The sequence below is a fragment of the Poecilia reticulata genome, linkage group LG20 (assembly GCF_000633615.1).
Source record: "Poecilia reticulata strain Guanapo linkage group LG20, Guppy_female_1.0+MT, whole genome shotgun sequence".
Lineage (NCBI taxonomy): Eukaryota > Metazoa > Chordata > Actinopteri > Cyprinodontiformes > Poeciliidae > Poecilia > Poecilia reticulata.
Genome location: NC_024350.1, coordinates 23,364,910 through 23,382,882, shown reverse-complemented (window position 1 = coordinate 23,382,882; position 17,973 = coordinate 23,364,910). Strand labels below are relative to the sequence as shown.

General features: G+C 39.8%; 1 protein-coding gene across 1 annotated transcript in view; it reads left to right on the top strand.

Annotated features, from left to right (window-relative positions):
- ube3c (ubiquitin protein ligase E3C) overlaps positions 1-17,056 on the top strand; it is a 28,283-nt gene extending 11,227 nt beyond the window's left edge. Inside the window, exons 15-24 of the mRNA XM_008396740.1 lie at positions 1,306-1,410; positions 1,867-1,954; positions 2,978-3,075; positions 5,492-5,624; positions 6,883-7,130; positions 9,882-10,094; positions 11,237-11,425; positions 11,512-11,578; positions 12,203-12,333; positions 16,770-17,056. Coding sequence (XP_008394962.1) covers positions 1,306-1,410; positions 1,867-1,954; positions 2,978-3,075; positions 5,492-5,624; positions 6,883-7,130; positions 9,882-10,094; positions 11,237-11,425; positions 11,512-11,578; positions 12,203-12,333; positions 16,770-16,940 — 1,443 coding nt within the window. The 3' untranslated portion in view covers positions 16,941-17,056. The remainder of the gene's footprint in view (positions 1-1,305; positions 1,411-1,866; positions 1,955-2,977; positions 3,076-5,491; positions 5,625-6,882; positions 7,131-9,881; positions 10,095-11,236; positions 11,426-11,511; positions 11,579-12,202; positions 12,334-16,769) is intronic.
- Positions 17,057-17,973: the final 917 nt, after the last annotated feature.

The window sequence follows — 17,973 nt, the reverse complement described above, 5'->3', positions numbered from 1 at the left end:
AAGGAAACGGGCCTTAAGTCACTTTTGTTCTTGGCTGTTAGAAGTGAACACAAGCATTTAGAAGGAGGTGGCAAATACTTCAAAAGCACGTCGAGGGAGTTTTCATAAAAGATCAGTTCAAAGGCCTCTTGTCAGCTAAAACGACCCATTAAAGAAGTGAGGAGCAGGGAAAATGCATTTTCCAAATTGAACAGTGGGATTTACAGTTGGTTTAACGCCGCTGACCCCTAACACGTTAATGTTTGGTTCGTGTCATCAGCCGTCCCTCTCCATCTTTTATCGCCCCCATTGTCGAGCTATCTATTTAATTGAAAGAAGTTAATTGAATGAAAATGATCAACTAAGCTTGTATTAATATTGCTAATGGAACTTTCTTCTTGGCCATGTTTGGAGAGCGATGTCACGGAGGAGTTTGGGAAAGGCCCATTAAGGTTTGCACTTAACCCGATGGGCTAATTAAGGAATGCTTATTCATTCCCAGAGTCAGGGGGTGGGTCTGCTCCGAGCCCATCTCCACGCACCTTTTACAGCATTTTGCACTCGCCATTATTGCGGACTCTGGTTGCCTCCTGATGATTGGCCGGGATTGATTGTCGCTCTATGAAAATGACACGCCTTAGAGAGGAGGGTTTCGATTGAGCTAATCCAGCTGGGGTATTATATGGAAATGGACCGAGCTTTGAGTGTTATTGCGTCAATGACATACGTGACATTATTCAAATGTGTCTGAATGTGTTTTTCACAATAGCAACAAGGAAGCTTATTATAATTGAATGAGAAAGTCTTGTTTTTTTTTTGTTTTTGTTATAGCTCTAAGAACTTGATCTTCGCTTGTGTCCATTATATAACGATATAAAAACCTTTTTCAGATTTTTATTTTTTTTAAAGTGGCAATATAATTTATAGAAACTCCTGATACCAACCATCAACATTACATCAAAGCGAGCTAACTTCTTTTTAACGTCCCGTTAGACGGCCACTCTTGTACTCAAAGCACATTGAGCTGTAAAGCCTTGGCGTTCTCTGTCCAGTGGCTGATGTCAGCAGACCTCGCTGGTAATTAACAAGGCTGGACATTGAGGGACGGCACAGGCCGTTTTTCTTTTATACTCCCCATAAAGGGTGCACTAATGGCTGACTTCTCAAATTGCTTTTTTCCCCCTCTACGATGAAGCACTTCATCCTGTTCAAGAGACATTAAAAAAAAAGGCTTCACTGGACACTTTGTTTTCAACTATTATGAATATATTTGTTTTAGTGAAATATGCTAATATGACTTTTTCTTTTTTTTGATCTACAACACAGGTCATCACTAACTTGGTGAAGATGCTGAAAGCTCGCGACATCAGACGACCTTTCTGTCCAGTGGGTCACTGGCTGTCTGAGGAGGTCAACATCCGGGCCGATAAGGTGCTCCATCTGCATCATAACATTTTAACTTTAGCTCTGATTTCCATCTCAAATATCTTTTAGATTAACAAATTTAAAAAAGTATAGAGTGTATTTAAAAAGTTGCAGGTTAAGTACTAAAATATATATTTTGTTAAAATTGGCAGTATGCTTTAGGTGCTTTTACAAGTGTCTTCTGTCAGAGGTGAGTTGTCCATACAGTCTACCTGAGAGAAACTGAGCAGAATATGAATAAATAGTTTACCACGCTGTTCTGTCTATTGCAATTTCACTCAAATTTTAAGAAAAGAAAAGGAATATTTTTTTTCAAATTTTAGAGAAAAAAAACCCCCTAAAATTTCAGTCTAGGGAAGTTTTGAAACTGAAAATGTTGAAAAAACTTGTAATCTTTCAAACCTTAAAGCAACAATGGTTCATTTTCAACACAAAATGATGTTTAACTTCATTTCTGTGTAGGTCACTCAACTTTATGTCCCATCAGCAAGACACGTGTGGAGAACAAGAAGGATGGGGCGCATTGGGCCTCTTCAGTCTACGCTTGATGGTAATATAGGCTACACTCAAGCTTTTTAATTTGATATAAATGTACAAGATGGATTATTTTCCACAAAAAAAACAGTTTGTAAATGTTCTAAGTAGAGTTCAGAACTCAAACCATACTTTGTGTCCCTACTTACTCGAAGCTTATGTGTTACAATTGTGTTGTCAACATTTTTTAATTTCATTTGAATCATTAAGTATTTCATTTCAGCAGTTTATTATTATGTGATGTTAGGGTCATCTCGCCTGCCCACGCAATCAGTGATTTCTTCCTAAAATCACTGCCTCTATGTTTGCCAACACAAATTAAGCTGGTCCTCTCATTTAGCTACACTCAGATGGGAACACGGATGCACGCAGGGCTCATTAGGCCCACTTTTAACTACCGCGCTTTTCTCTGACATATAGTGTGAAAACGGGCAGATAAAAATGTGTGTATGATCTCCCTAATGCCACTCAGAGCCTGTATGAGATAAATTCAATTAGCGTGAAAGTACCTGATGAACTCAGCCACATCTGGTGCATGTGTTTGTCTGGCCTTTTCTCATTTCCTTAAATGGACAGGCCCAGCGCTGATAAATGAGGTACGTATTGACCACTCGGAGGCCATATTTCTCCTCAAAGATGGAAACCTGATGGGAGAATGCAGATCAGGTTGACTAATTGGGCAGAATAATTGAGCTGCATTTGAACGACCAGGGTAAAGAGCAGTTTAGCAATTGGGTCTGTTTTTCCCCTCCTTTGAACCTTTGAATTTAATCAAACATTAACTTAGATGGGTTTACAAAATCAAAAAAGACAGAAAAGTGCAATCCTCATTTCGCTCATGCACACAGTTACAGAAAATACATAAAACAAGAGATTTAGTTGGATTATTGACCGGCTTTCTAGACCTATAGTTCTTTGTGTTATTAACACTTTTAAGTTTACCTGCATGTGTCTTTACATATTTATAAAGAAAAGACTGAAAAGATATTTTCTACACGGAGTCCTGATAAACAAGATGTGCATGTGTTTATTTCTGCAGTTGGTTTTGAGCCTCCGCAGCTATCTGTGTCTGAAGAGAGACACCTGGCCATCCTCACAGAGTTGCCTTTTGTTGTTCCATTTGAGGAGCGAGTCAAGGTATCCCACCGCTACACAAACCTGCAGCACAAGCCCAAGAGTTGAAACATAATCAAACATTCGAATCTATTGTTTTTGGTTTCACTGTTATGAATTTACATCTTTAAAGGGTTTCTGGAATGTATTAGAAAGCTCAGAGTTTCAGTACTAACTATCCTGTTATATTCATATAAATGTTAATATAATACTTTTAAATCCTTCCTTTCCATATTTAAATCATTCAGTTGTGATCTGTATAAAGTAAAACTACAATGCTTTAGTCTGAATCCCTCGTTATTATATCTCCTTTGGCGCATCTTTTATCCCAGTCCTGAGGTGCGACTGAGACCAACTCGTTTTGGTTCCGTCTCTTTAAATGTAACTGAGGCACTTCACAAAAAATGTCAGCAACAGAAAACTCATCCATCCATCCATCCAGCCTAACATGTTTGAACCAGAAAATGCTGCCTTAAGGGCTCATCATAGTTAATGAGTTAGCTAACACCAGAACAGCTAATTTGTTTATGTAATAAAACTATTAGAAGCACACAGTATGACTATGTCCTCAAGGAGCTAAAAGCTACCATACAGCACTGACATAAACAGACATGATGTCGCACATTGCAATATGTTATAGGGCTGTATAAACAAATCGATTCGGCGTATATATCTATATTTTCTGCCCTCGGAAAGTATCGATTTTTCGAGTATCGATCCGTTAGACCATAGGGGTCCATAGCCGTATAGCTCTTTTTAACGTCTAGTTTGTTACGGCGTAGCAGCAAGACTCCACCTCCCTCAGTCTCACTTTCAACTTGAGCTTAAAGTGCACATTATAAACTACACACCAGTTTTTAAATTGTGTTAATAGGCCAAGTATAACCGGAGTTATGCTAAAATTAGTAAACCATAKTTTTCCGAATGTCAGAGAAATGTCAAAAGCGCCGCCATTCCCCTTTTCCGATTATGTGAGAGGGAATGAGCCTCCAAACGTACAAAACAAAACGAAACATTAGATTCCTGTGTTTCTGGAAATGTAAAATCTTCAATAAATAACGATGGGCTGTATTTTGTTGCTGAGAAACGAAGTAAAGTTGCGCAAGTAACCGTGAAAGAGAAGCGGAAAGGAGTAGCGGCRCRAACGGAGCAGCTGCAAAAGCAGTGAGATCGCGAAATTAATGCAAATTTCGACTGGTAGCATTCACTTCGTAATTAGTTTTTAGCTTAGCGGTTTCTGTTCTGTATATAAAGGATTACCTGAAGAATGAACATAGGTTGATAACATCTGAAGCGGGCGCGCAGCAGCGCTGTGTTTTGAGCAGGAAGACGAAGAGGAAGAACCTCCAGCCGGAATTCGCGGCGCAGTGAGGATTTCCATGATAACAATGGCTGATCAATCATTCTTAATAGCATCAGACAAAGAGTATCAGAGACTGAGAGAACTATGAGATCCAGGCAGTCTGAGAGGCATCTACTCAAAGATCCAAGCAGGGGAATAGCGGCGCTGCGTAGCTGCATGGAGTCGATCACTACGGGGTGAAGCGGAGCCACTACTTTAGCAGTTAGAAGAAAGCAGCTTACAGCCACGGCTAACTCCGGGAGCCAAGGTGGAAACGCCTTTTTTTCCATAGTCCAAAAAACTGCATTTGTGGCTGCATTTTTACTCCAAAATGCAGCCACAGTGTCCAAAAGAAAAAACATAAGTGCAATCATTTGCATATTGAGAGTCTATAAAGGCTGATAATCTCCCCACTCTGATCCTGGATTACCGTTTAAACTTTTGAGTTTTATGTCAAATCCACATAAATTAAATGACAAAAACTAATTCTCTCACTGCATCTTTGATTCATTTTGTCCAGCTGCAGACTGTTAGACTGTCCAATCATAGTCAGGTATTGTGTAGTTGGTGCTTTTAATCAGTTTTCAGTTAACTAAATTCAAATCTGTGGAGCACAAAATGTCACTAAAATCACTGTCCTTCTAAAATCTTTCAGAAAATTGTAAAATTGTAGTGAATTGTATCGCTCAACAAATATCGTAATACATATCGTATCATGACCAGAATATCGTATTGTGAAATTATTGCATCGCTACACCCCTAATATGTCATATCATTACATAATAAATTCATGTTTAATGTAAGGTTTGTCATTTTATTGTTACTTGCAACTTACCGCTTTGCTGTGTCCATCAACTAGCTACATCTTGTGTCAAAGTTAAATAACTAGGTGTGAAGTTAAATAAACTTCTCAAATATTCTTTTTTTCCTATTATTTTGTGATGTATAAAAGGGTTACAGTTAAAAGATTTTTTGCTAATATAAACCTCTTCACCTATCAATATAATGATCATAGATAAAACTGTATTTAGCTTGTATTGATCTCAGCTGAACGTACTTGTTACAAACTCCATCGCTGGATGTACATCCTCCCTCCAGATCTTCCAGAGGTTGATCTCTGTGGACAAACGTGACGTGCAGGGGGATGGACCGTTCCCTGATGGCATCAATGTCACCATCAGACGCAACTACATCTACGAAGACGCCTATGATAAACTCTCCCCAGAAAACGGTGAGACGAGCGTCCAAGTCATTTCAGTAAAAGCACTGCCAGTTGTGTTGGACTTAAAAAGTCCGTGCACACGTCTGGAAAACCGTTCTGTAACCGCTCCATAATTTTTTATTTTTTTATTTATGCCGTGATGACGAACACCATAAGACTGAGATGGTTTACTAGATGCCCACGCTGCCACTGAAACTCTTGTTAAGCTATATAAAACCCCAACATTAAGGACAAGGGTTAGAGTTTGCATAGAAGATGAAGGTTACCTCCATCCTCGGGCAGCATATGGAATTTCAGTAAAGCATAATTGTGATTCTGATTATTATAATGGATCACATAAAAGCCGAATCAATTATTTTAAGTCACCTCTTTTGTGTTTGAGTTTGAAAGGGTACTTGGATGATGGGGGCACTCTGATTAAAAAGAGTAGTAGGCGACCTGGGTTGAAGACATGATCTATATCATTTGTGTGTCTATAAGTTAAAGCTGCTCTGATTTATCGCTCTACATTTATTATTCTGGAAGACAACCTCGTATAGAATTGATCTGAATATTCCGTAGGTCAGGATGAGCAAGTCTTGTAAATAATGTTTGTTAAAGAAAAAGCCTTTTCTTCTTTTGTTGTGATGTTTTCAAAATATTCACCGTGCCTTGGGAAAGTCTGAAACTTTATCCTTCAACTAAATATGCATACTGGTTGATGTGGAGATCATGAGATGCGTGGCCATTCACAGTGTTTTGCATATAATCCAAAAGGTTCTCAGGTTTTTATTTGGGTGAAAAATTTGTGAACAAAGTATAATTTTCTTCTACCTCACAGTTTGTGCTCCTTGTTGTGTTTGGGTCTTTTCATTAAAATTGCAATGAAAAGCAGTAAGGTTTGTAAGAGGAATAGAAACATTCTAGCAATAAAAACAATTTAAACGACAAAAAAGTAACATTTAATCATTTAAATTCTGTGCTTTTGAAAAGTTATTTAACTTAACACATTACAACTATACAAACGGCAACTTTAAAATCAATTGAGTTTTCCTGCTTCTGAGGTCTATTTAGAAGAAAAATAACTATTACCACGATAAGCTAGGAAGGTAAATAGCCAGATTGCTAATGTCCCTGATAGAAATTGCTTTTAAACAAATGAAAGAGTAAATGAAGTACAAAATATGTTTTAAAAGGCTCAAGACTGACGGTCATAAATTAGTTGTTAAAATATATTTTTGTAAATTCTTTTTTTTCCTTGTTTCTTTTTGACTTGTTACTCAATTAGAACCGGACCTTAAGAAGAGGATTCGAGTCCACCTTCTCAACGCTCACGGTCTGGATGAGGCAGGCATCGACGGAGGCGGCATCTTTCGCGAGTTCCTCAACGAGCTTCTCAAATCGGGCTTCAATCCCAACCAGGGCTTTTTCAAAACCACAAACGAGGGTTTGTTGTATCCGAATCCTGCTGCAGAGATGCTGGTGGGCGACTCCTTCACGAGACACTACTACTTCCTGGGCAGGATCCTCGGAAAGGTGAGTGTGTCAGATTAAAGGTGGTCGGCTAGAAACTCAAGATTCTGACCAGTGAATGCAGTTGACCACTATAAGGAAACTCTAACACTTTTCAGTGTGGATGTTATTACTGAGGATAGAAGGATCAAAGTTAGCTATTTTGGTATAAGTGAGAAAATGTACAAGTTAGAAGAAGCACAGTGATGTAAGAAAGTATTTAAACGGAAAACGTGGTGCAAAAGAGATTAAGATTTTATTATACTAAGGCTTAACAAAGAATCTCTAAGATGGATTTGGAAATATTTACAAACTTTTCGAATTCCCTGGCAGCTGAAATGTGCTGTACAGATAGACTTGACAAAATTATGATCAATGGATCTCTTCATTAGATGTGACAATGTAAAGATCACGCAGTATTTTTGTATAAAATTAGACTTTATTTGTTCCAAAAGCTTACATTTCTTAAACTCTTGAATAAAATTAGGTTTAGTGGTTCCAGCTGGAATTTAACTATGCAGTAAGACGACGTCTGCCTGCTCCTTTACTCCTCTGATGCAGCTGTTTATTAGAGCCTAATGTTTTTAAATCATCCCTAATGCAAGTGGTGATGATTGTTTATCAAGATGCCTTCCTCATGAGGGAGCTATCATCTCAACACGAAGAGGAATTACCTCATGACAAGCGGTCGCCTCTCAATTAGGGCTTCCATTAGCGGATGATTCCTACCTCTTGTTTGTGTAGCGACTACATTTGGCCAGCATTAAATCAACGGCCTCACAAAGACAGGACATAAATAAGCGTTCAAAGCATGTGGTAATAGCATTTTGATCTGTTTTACAGTCAGGAACATCCAGGGCTCTTCTCTCTTAAACAGTCTCGGACGGTGTGGTCCACTTACCGGAGCGTCGTAACTCCTGCTCCTCCTCTTTTTGTTTCCTTTTCTTCTCTGTGTTCTGTTGAAGTGAGAAGCAATCAATCTGCTCCCACAGTTCCTGCATCTATCGCGCTGTGCTCTCTGCAGCTAATGGTCGAGGCAATTAGGCTGAGGGAAATTAATTTGAATTTGACTTTCAATTAACCCTACCTTTAAGTTCCTCTTTCTCCATAAAAATGGACGTTTGAGTGGCCATTTGAGAGGCGTATTGATATTTGTTTAGTGCCCGTTATTGCCTGGATGAAAGGCGAGCCGTTTATATGGATTGGAATTGCATCACCGCTGCCGCAGCGCGCGCCGTGCACATTGCGGCTCAAAGGACACAGGAGATTAATATTCTTAATTAATGTCCGAGGCGTGCCATTGTTGTGGAGGTGATGTATTACAGGCGGGAGTGGCTTGTCTGGGGGTACTCACTGAAATGGGATTGAGCATCAGAATAGAGGCCGGCCATCATCCCTCTTCCTCACTTGTCCACCCCGCTGACAAGCTGAAAGATTTAAGCTACACACATTGAAAACATACACAGAGGGTTGCTTTGCATTTCTGGCTTTGGCCTAAAGATTCCTCTTTTTCACATGTGTCCCGGTGCGAGCCGTGAGAGATTCTCCCCGTCTCATTACCGCCAAACCTCCGCCCTCATCAGCGGCACTTCTTCTCACTTCGTAATCGCTCTGATCCTCCCCGAGCCCGCCATCCTCTCTGCAGGCGCGTGAAAGCGTCGCTGCTCTGATTGATAAAGATGCGTGTGAAAGGCATTAGAATTTTATTGATTCATAATGTTGTAAATTAAGGAATTTATTTGGCAGCTAACAGAACGCACCTGCAATGCCGCTGGCATTTATTCCACCTGATGGTGCCGCGATCTGCTTTAATTGCGTTGCCACTGCACTCACTTATATTAAAAGGCTCCGGGCCATAATAATTAATTCTTTCCAACCCGAGTCATTTTGGCACAATTTCTGGCAATAAACACTCATAAATAAGGCTGGTGGCATTGAAAAAATAAGACTACAAGTTTTCTCCATATACTTATTGCTGCCTCTTCCCGGCACAAGTGTTATTGATAGGTTTCAAGGGGCCACGCAGCGCATATGGTCTGAAATTAGTGCCGGCCACGAGAGTAACACTAAGTGGATTATTTTGCATAAAAAATAGACAATGTTTGAAGTTGCGCAGTTAACCTGTGTTTAGAAAATAGCTGTGATTTATGCATTTGTGTGTGTTTAAGATGCATGCATTATGGAAATCCTCTAGATTTATAATCCATTTAGCTGATGCGGTCAGGGTTTTTAGCGCTATCATTTATAAGGACCTGTATATTTTAATGTCTCCAATAGGCTCTTTTTCTACTATTCCAGTACATTAGCTTAGAGGTTTTATGAGTCACCTGCCCAGCTGCACTTCTTAATTGCATTTAGGGTCAAGGTGAGAATCGACATTTATAAAGTTTGAATCGAGGGAGGAAGAAGCCGAAGGTGTGTGTTCAAGATTGATTGGACTCTGTTTTGATCTCAAACGCTGTGATCGGTTTAGCTTGACTGCTGTAAACCTTTGGTGTTCAACAGGAAGTTGCATGTTTGAATATTTACTTATCGGACGGTGCTTGACGCAAACTATTGTCCTAATAATTCGACTGATGCAAAAAATATTTCTACCATTTCATTTACACACCACACTTTCCAGATTGTTCTTTTAAAATATGTGAAAACCATGCACAGTCTTGCACTGCTTTGTGTTGACCTATCACTCAAAAACATTACATTTTGAGGACTTAACATGACAAAATAAGAAAAAACTTTGAGGGCCTCGTTACTAATGTTAATGTTTTTCCTCAGGCACTCTATGAGAACATGCTGGTGGAATTGCCCTTTGCCAGCTTCTTCCTGTCCAAACTTCTGGGAACCAGTGCAGACGTGGACATCCACCACCTTGCCTCTTTAGACCCGGAGATGTATCGCAACCTGCTGTTCCTCAAGAGCTACGAGGGCGATGTGGAAGAGCTGGGCCTCAACTTCACTGTGGTCAACAACGACCTTGGAGAAGCTCAGGTAACTCGACCGACTGAGTACGACAAGCGGCTCTTGTGTGTTTATTTTTCAGCTCTGTTTCTTCCTCCTGTTTGGTTTCTCTTTGTGGCGTTAATAATTCATTTCTCGCCTGATGCACCACTTCTCGGCCCTGACAGAGATAAAGCACGTCACCGCCGTCGCTCCAACCCTTGCTGCAGTGCAGAGGACGCAGCAGCTCTGTTGACCGTTCTGGCCTGCCTTTCGCTCCACAAATTATCTCACGCCACGCATGACAGAAGCAGCCAACAGCTCTTAAGCATGTCTCTTTCTCTCTCTCCAAAAGCTGTGCTCAGACCCGATCTCTACATGGGAGCCCTTGTTTGCTCAGGACCTTAACGTGTCTTATTAGCTCTTCTCAAACAACACCTGAAACAGCAGAGTTACAATGTGGTCCTTCTGGTCACCAAACAGAGCGCAATGGGGGAAAACAATTTGTGGAAGATTAGGCACACCCGGGAGCAGTCTGCCCTGCATTTGCCCTTGTGAGATAGCCAAAGCAAGCAAGATAACAGCAGTAATTCTCTTACATTAGCACATAATCAGAATCTGGTGGGAGGGAGAAAAGGCAGAAAATGGATTCCTGAAAGGTGGAGTTTGCAGCACTACGGGAATGAACAGATTAGATGGACCCCATTACGTTAAATGCCAGTGTGTTCTCAGCATTGCTGCACTGAAGCTTAGTGTTTTTTTTTTGTAGTTGAGAATTTATCATGGGGGTCCTGTTTAGTGCTTTCTGTAGGTTTGATGAACACATATCTTTTAAAGGATTTTTCTACCTGAGCTCATCAACAGATGTGGTTTGAATTCATGGAGATTTATCTATAACTCTGGATGTTAGTTTGTTTACCGTCCATCATTATATCAGTTCTTTTTCTTTTCTTTTCCTGTTTCCTGTTTCCTTTTTTCTTTTTGTCCTTTCATTTTCTTTTCTTCAGGTTCAATATTTACATTCTTAGCACTGTAGAAATATCTGTGGTAGAATTGTTGTATTTTTACTTTACAAATGGACTGCAAAGAACTGAGAAAACTATGGAAAACCATGCCTGAAAGTTCAACATAAATGTGCAGAAACCCCGGTAATGACCACAGCTCCGTAAATGCCTCGTTTGTGTCTGTTCCAGGTGGTTGAGCTGAAGCCAGGAGGAAAAGATATCCCAGTGACAACAGCCAACCGGATAGCTTACATCCATTTAGTGGCTGACTACAGGCTCAACAAACAGATCAGGCCTCACTGCCTGGCCTTCAGACAGGGTCTGGCCAATGTGGTCAACCTTGAGTGGCTGCGCATGTTTGATCAGCAGGAAATCCAGGTACTGAATTACTGAACCAAAGAAAGATTAGATTTTATTTTTATAGCGTGCATCTAAAAAACATGCTTCCTGCCTCATCCTGACAGGTGCTGATATCTGGGGCTCATGTTCCGATTTGTCTCGATGATCTGAAAAACTTCACAAACTATTCAGGTAGGTTCTGATTAGGGCTGCACAATGCAGTAATGTAGGTGAATGTTGCCAAAACGATAGGAGTTGAGCTATGAAAGTAATCCCATAGGTATTACATAGGAAGAACTTAAATGTTAGCTTAATTTTAAAAGCTTTGTTGAACCCTTGTTTGAAGCGTAGATGTTTGTTTATTTATTTATTTATTTATTTATTTATTTATTTACATTTAAAAACTTTTTGGCAGCTGAGCTAACAAAGAGGTCTAAATTGAGCCCCTCTGTTTTATTTTGCTGCATTATTAGATTGGTGTGGATAAACCACAAGTGTTTTGCAAGTAAAACTGAAGCAAAGAGTACAAAAAATTATCTAATTGCAAAAATAAGCTCCACAATACTATTGGAACCTTTTAGCTAATGCTCAGATATCTCTTTCAAAATAAATATTTTGTCTTTACATGTCTTTATTTTTGTAAAATTAGACTCCGCATTCCTAATGGACCTTAAGGCCCAAAGCTGATATACATTTCATGTTTTGCATTTGTAGAGTTTCATGAATCTATGCTCACTTATTTGTTTTCTTTAATTAGGCTTTGGTCATGGACAACATGAGGTAGTGATGTGGTTTCTGTTCAATAATCTCTTTTAGGTGGATACTCTGCTAACCACCCTGTTATTCAGATCTTCTGGGAAGTGGTCGAAGGATTTACAGATGAAGAAAAGCGCAAACTGTTAAAGTTTGTCACCAGCTGCTCCAGACCTCCGCTGCTAGGCTTTAAGGTGAGCAATCTTCCAGACGCAGACTTCCTCTTTTACTTCCTGTACGTTTTCATCCCAACGTTTACTCCTATTTTAAGCAGGTTTCCAAACCAGACAGAAGTTCAGTTAATGTGCCTTTATGAAAATACCCAGACTGATAAGAACCCTAATAATGATAATTTTCCTATTAGTCGTGCTTAGAGAAGGTCTCTGCGGTGAACTCTTATCGCCACGTTCGCTATTGTGTTATAGTTCGTGACCTTCCTCTGTTGAAGAAGTCTGTCTGCAGCTCTGTGTGTGTCTGGAGACCTTGGCTGGACAAATACTGTCATTCTGAAGTTGGTAGATGGTTAAACTCTTCACCTTTTTTCCCGATTGGGTCACGTGGCAGAAAGCAGCAATAGCCGCGGAGATAAATTGCCTCGAAACTACGTCTGTCTGCTTCTGAATATCATTTTAAAAGTCTTGAATCATTACAGCAAATTATATCTAAAACGATGTCCTAATTGGAAGCCATTCAGGTTTTTCATTGACCTGATTTATGGGACACTTGGAAAGGTACAGTGAAATGCTAGAAAGTGTTGGTCAGGGCTATTAAAGAGTTTTTATGCTACACTTTGTCCCACCAGGAGCTGCAAGTCTATAGTGCCTTCCATAAGTATTCATACCTCTTGAATTTTTTTCACTTTCCTTTCATTACAACCAATTTTTAATGTGTGTAATTGGGAATTAATATAATAGACCAACACATAGTACTGCATAATTGCAAGGAAGGAAAGTAATACATAATTTTAAAAATATTATATTTTCTAATAAAAAAAATTTTTTATGCGCATTTTGAAGTATCACATTAGAAAGGGTTGATGGAAATGGCTAAATTTGAAATTACTTTGTCAGTTTAGCAAAAAAAAAAAAAAAGTTTTTATGTTTTCTTGAGGTGGTTTTTGGCTTTTGCGAAAATGAGTCAGTCTTCTGAAGGGGAGATGGAAACACACTTTCAGAATAAGAGCTGATGTGGCAAACACTCCCATCCACTGGTGGGAATTTGCCTTAACATAGACATGAAACTCTAAAACTCCAAAGTCCAAAACTCCATCTCATAGGGAAGAAGTCTACATTTTCCTGATATGTATGATGTGTGCAAGTTTGCAACCTGTGCGTTTTGTTTCTTACATCCATGTGTAACGTCAACGTCAATTTGTTCCCAACCAGTTAATGGAAATACTCCTAATTTTGCATTTTCATTTTTGTGACATTTTTAAAGGTTTGCTCAAAATTCAGTTGACAGTTGGATGGACACATAGCTTGTGTTTGTCATAAAAGCTTAAAAAAATGTAATTTAGCAGTGTGAATACTATTGCGAAGCACTGTAACGTACTTGTATTTCATAAATTAGAATTCATTCATTACAATAAATCACTTCACCAAGTGAAACACACATTAATTACACACCGATTTCAAGTCTTCATTTGTTAATTATGGTGATTTTCTGTACATATTTAATAAAAACGCATTATTTAAAGTTACAGTACTATATCAGACCAGTGAACAACATTTTCAAGACAGAAATACGGGCTTAATAAAAAGTATGTTTAATACCTGCTTAAATTTTATTTTTAAAAGCTCCTTCTAATCTGACAAATTAGCCTCATTGAAATGCTTCTTCTAATTTATTAAATGTGACTGTGATTAAGTTTTCTTCTCACTGCCATTAGTCAAGAAAATATTTGTGTTGCTTTAAACTTGGGAGTGACAACACTAAACTTTAAATCCTTCAAGCTTTAAATGATCCCCTCCCTTCTCATTAACTAAGTTTGACTTTGGCCAGCATTCAGACACACCGCCCCTCCCACACAGATGCCTCACTTGAAACTTAAAGGGTGGTAATTTGTGGGGGGGGTGACCCACTGACCTGGCCCTCGGCTCAAGCCAGCAAAGCCTTAATTAGCTGTCGTGAAAACTGCCCAGGATTCATTAGAGGAGAAATAGCTCTGTCAAGAGAAGCCATTTAAAAAAGATGATGGAAGCTGTCTTTTTATTTTTTCCCTCTCCTCAAAATGATAGTTGTGGTAATGATACTTTTTCAATAGGCAATGATAGTTTAATACGGTAATTGTCAGAAAAATGGGGTCATTACGGCAAAGCCCGTGAAGGGCCATTTAATTGGGTAAGTATAGCCGGTGGGACATATAGTCTAACGTTAAATATCGTAATGGAATCAGGGCGGAGTAGTTTGTTCGTGATGGAAACCGTCAGTGTCACAGTTTACAGATGAAGTGGCCTCATCAGCCACGAGGTTTGATTTAAAAAAAAAAAAAAAATGCCAGATGGACAACATGAAACGACCATCCTCTCAGCGTCTCAGCCAAGGGTCAACCCGTGAGCCTGTCTCCCCCCTCAATATCTTTCAAAGCACTAAGCTGATTTCCTAAATTTATACTTTGGCTTTATTCGTTTGGCTCTTTACACATTTAATCCCTTGTGGAATTTGACATTTATTGCTTAATCGGGATGGGTTTGGAAATTGGGATCATTACCAACACGTGTTGATTCATTCTCCGTCTGGCTCTGAAGACGTTCATCCACCTCGCGTGGCTAATTAACGTCGGACGTCACTGGGATCGAAAAGACCGTTAGGAAGATATGCACAATCGCAACGTGTGCAATAAATAGTTAATCAAACCTAAATGAAGCACTGTAACAAAATGCAGCTATGATAAGCAGGCAAATTCAACTCAAATATGCTGTTATAATATATTTATATATATACAGGTCCTTCTCAAAAAATTTGCATATTGTGGTAAAGTTAATTATTTTCCATAATGTAATGATAAAAATTAAACTGTCATATATTTTAGATTCATTGCACACCAACTGAAATATTTCAGGTCTTTTATTGTTTTAATACTGATGATTTTGGCATACAGCTCATGAAAACCCAAAATCCCTGTCTCAAAAAATTAGCATATCATGAAAAGGTTCTCTGAACGAGCAGTTAACCTAATCATCTGAATCAACAAAGTAACTCTAAACACATGCAAAAGATTCCTGAGGCTTTTAAAAACTCCCAGCCTGGTTCATTACTCAAAACCGCAATCATGGGTAAGACTGCTGACCTGACTGCTGTCCAGAAGGCCATCTTGACGCCCTCAGTGAGCAAGAGGGTAAGACACAGGAAGAAATTTCTGAACGAGTGGCTGTTCCCCGAGTGCTGTATCAAGGCACCTCAGTGGGAAGTCTGTGGGAAGGAAAAAGTGTGGCAGAAAACGCTGCACAACAAGAAGAGGTGACCGGACCCTGAGGAAGATTGTACAGAAGGGTCGATTCCAGACCTTGGGGGACCTGCGGAAGCAGCGGACTGAGTCTGGAGTAGAAACATCCAGAGCCACCATGCACAGGCGTGTGCAGGAAAGGGCTACAGGTGCCGCATTCCCCAGGTCAAAGGTCAAGCCACTTTTGAACCAGAAACAGCGGCAGAAGCGCCTGACCTGGGCTACAGAGAAGCAGCACTGGACTGTTGCTCAGTGGTCCAAAGTACTTTKTTCGGATGAAAGCAAATTTTGCATGTCATTCAGAAATCAAGGTGCCAGAGTCTGGAGGGAGACTGGGGAGAAGGAAATGCCAAAATGCCAGAAGTCCAGTGTCAAGTACCCACAGTCAGTGATGGTCTGGGGAACCATGTCAGCTGCTGGTGTTGGTCCACTGTGTTTTATCAAGGGCAGGGGCAATGCAGCAGCTATCAGGAGATTTTGGAGCCCTTCATGCTTCCACCTGCTGAAAAGCTTTATGGAGATGAAGATTTCATTTTTCAGCACAACCTGGCACCTGCTCACAGTGCCATTACTGACCATGGTATTACTGTGCTCAATTGGCCTGCCAACTCTCCTGACCTGAACCCCATAGAGAATCTGTGGGATATTGTGAAGAGAAAGTTGAGAGACGCAAGACCCAAAACTCTGGATGAGCTTAAGGCCATCAAAGCATCCTGGGCTCCATAACACCTCAGCAGAGCCACAGGCTGATTGCCTCCATGCCACGTCGCATTGAAGGCTGCAAAAGGATTCCCGACCAAGTACTGAGTGCATAACTGAACATAATTATTTGAAGGTTGCCTTTTTTGGTATTAAAACACATTCCTTTTTTTGGTCGGATGAAATATGGTAATGTTTTGAGACAGGGATTATGGGTTTTCATGAGCTGTTTGCCAAAATCATCAGTATTAAAACAATAAAAGACCTGAAATATTTCAGTTGGTGTGCAATGAATCTAAAATATGACAGTTTAATTTTTATCATTACATTATGGAAAATAATGAACTTTATCACGATATGCTAATTTTTTTAGAAGGACCTGCATAGATATTATTATTGTAGAATGGGATTAGAAACATCCAGAGATACTTCAGTTGCCCTCAAATATATGTAACCAGTGATTTTTCTTTTTCTTTTTGCCTACAGGAGCTTTATCCAGCCTTCTGCATTCACAACGGTGGGAGTGACCTGGAGCGCCTGCCTACAGCCAGCACCTGCATGAACCTGCTCAAGCTCCCAGAGTTCTGCGACCAACACCTGATGAGGAGCAAGCTGCTATACGCCATCGAGTCGAGCGCCGGGTTCGAGCTCAGCTGAGCCGGGACAAAAAGTTCGTCCGTTTCAGCGCTGGCGGACCCGACGCCACTGAGGTGGCTTTAGAGTAAAAGACTCTAAATAGAAGAGAGAAGGCAAAAAAAAAAAAAAAAAGAAAAAATGCACTGATTGATTATTGTGTTTCTGTCAGCGTGTGTGAGAGTGCCAAGTAAAAGAAAAGAAAGGGTGAGACTTAGTGGGATGTTTTCTTTTTAAACCCTCGTTTTTAGGACATTTTTAAATCAGTTTTGAGAACCATACAGAAGATCAGTGTTGCGTCTGACATTTAAATGCGGATGACGGTAAACAAGAGCAATGGCAACTCACTGCGTCATTTAATGACGTGAACTATTATTTTTCCACCAAAGAGAAAGTGGTGTTGTATTATAAAAGGCAATATGGCAGCTTGCGGAGCATCAAAGGCTGCTGGGAGGGACCATCTTTGCCTAAAGCTAGCAGTGTTTTCGTGTAGAGGTCGTTGAAATTCCAGTTTCTGTCATTTCTACAGTTTCTGTCATTTCTACAGTTTCTGTCATTTCTAAGTAACTCTGCCTTGCAATAGTATTTATACCCCACAAACTTTTTCCATTTTATTCAAATGAACCGTTTTGCATTTTGTGCAATCACTAAGTGAGGAATAATTAAGTGGAAGGATAAGAATGTAAGAAGATGTCAGATCTGAAAAAGAATTATGCATGCATTTGTATTCAGTTCTCCTAGTTCAGTCAACCCATTTTTTTAAAATTTTTTTTTACAAAATAGTTCAAGTTCCGTCTGGTTGTATTGAGTGTCTGTGAACATCAATTTTTCAGTTTTTCCACAGATTCTCAATTTATCCTTAGGTCTGGACTTTGACTAGGCCACTCTAAACCATGGATAGGATTTGTTCCGACTTTCTGCTGTATCTCCGCCCACAATGAGGTTTGTTGTTCTGCTGGTAGATTAGCCAAGTCTTCTTTCGTCTTCTGTTTTTCCTCCAGGACTTCCCTGCATGTAGCCCCATTAATCATTGCATAGACTTGCATAGACTTTGATC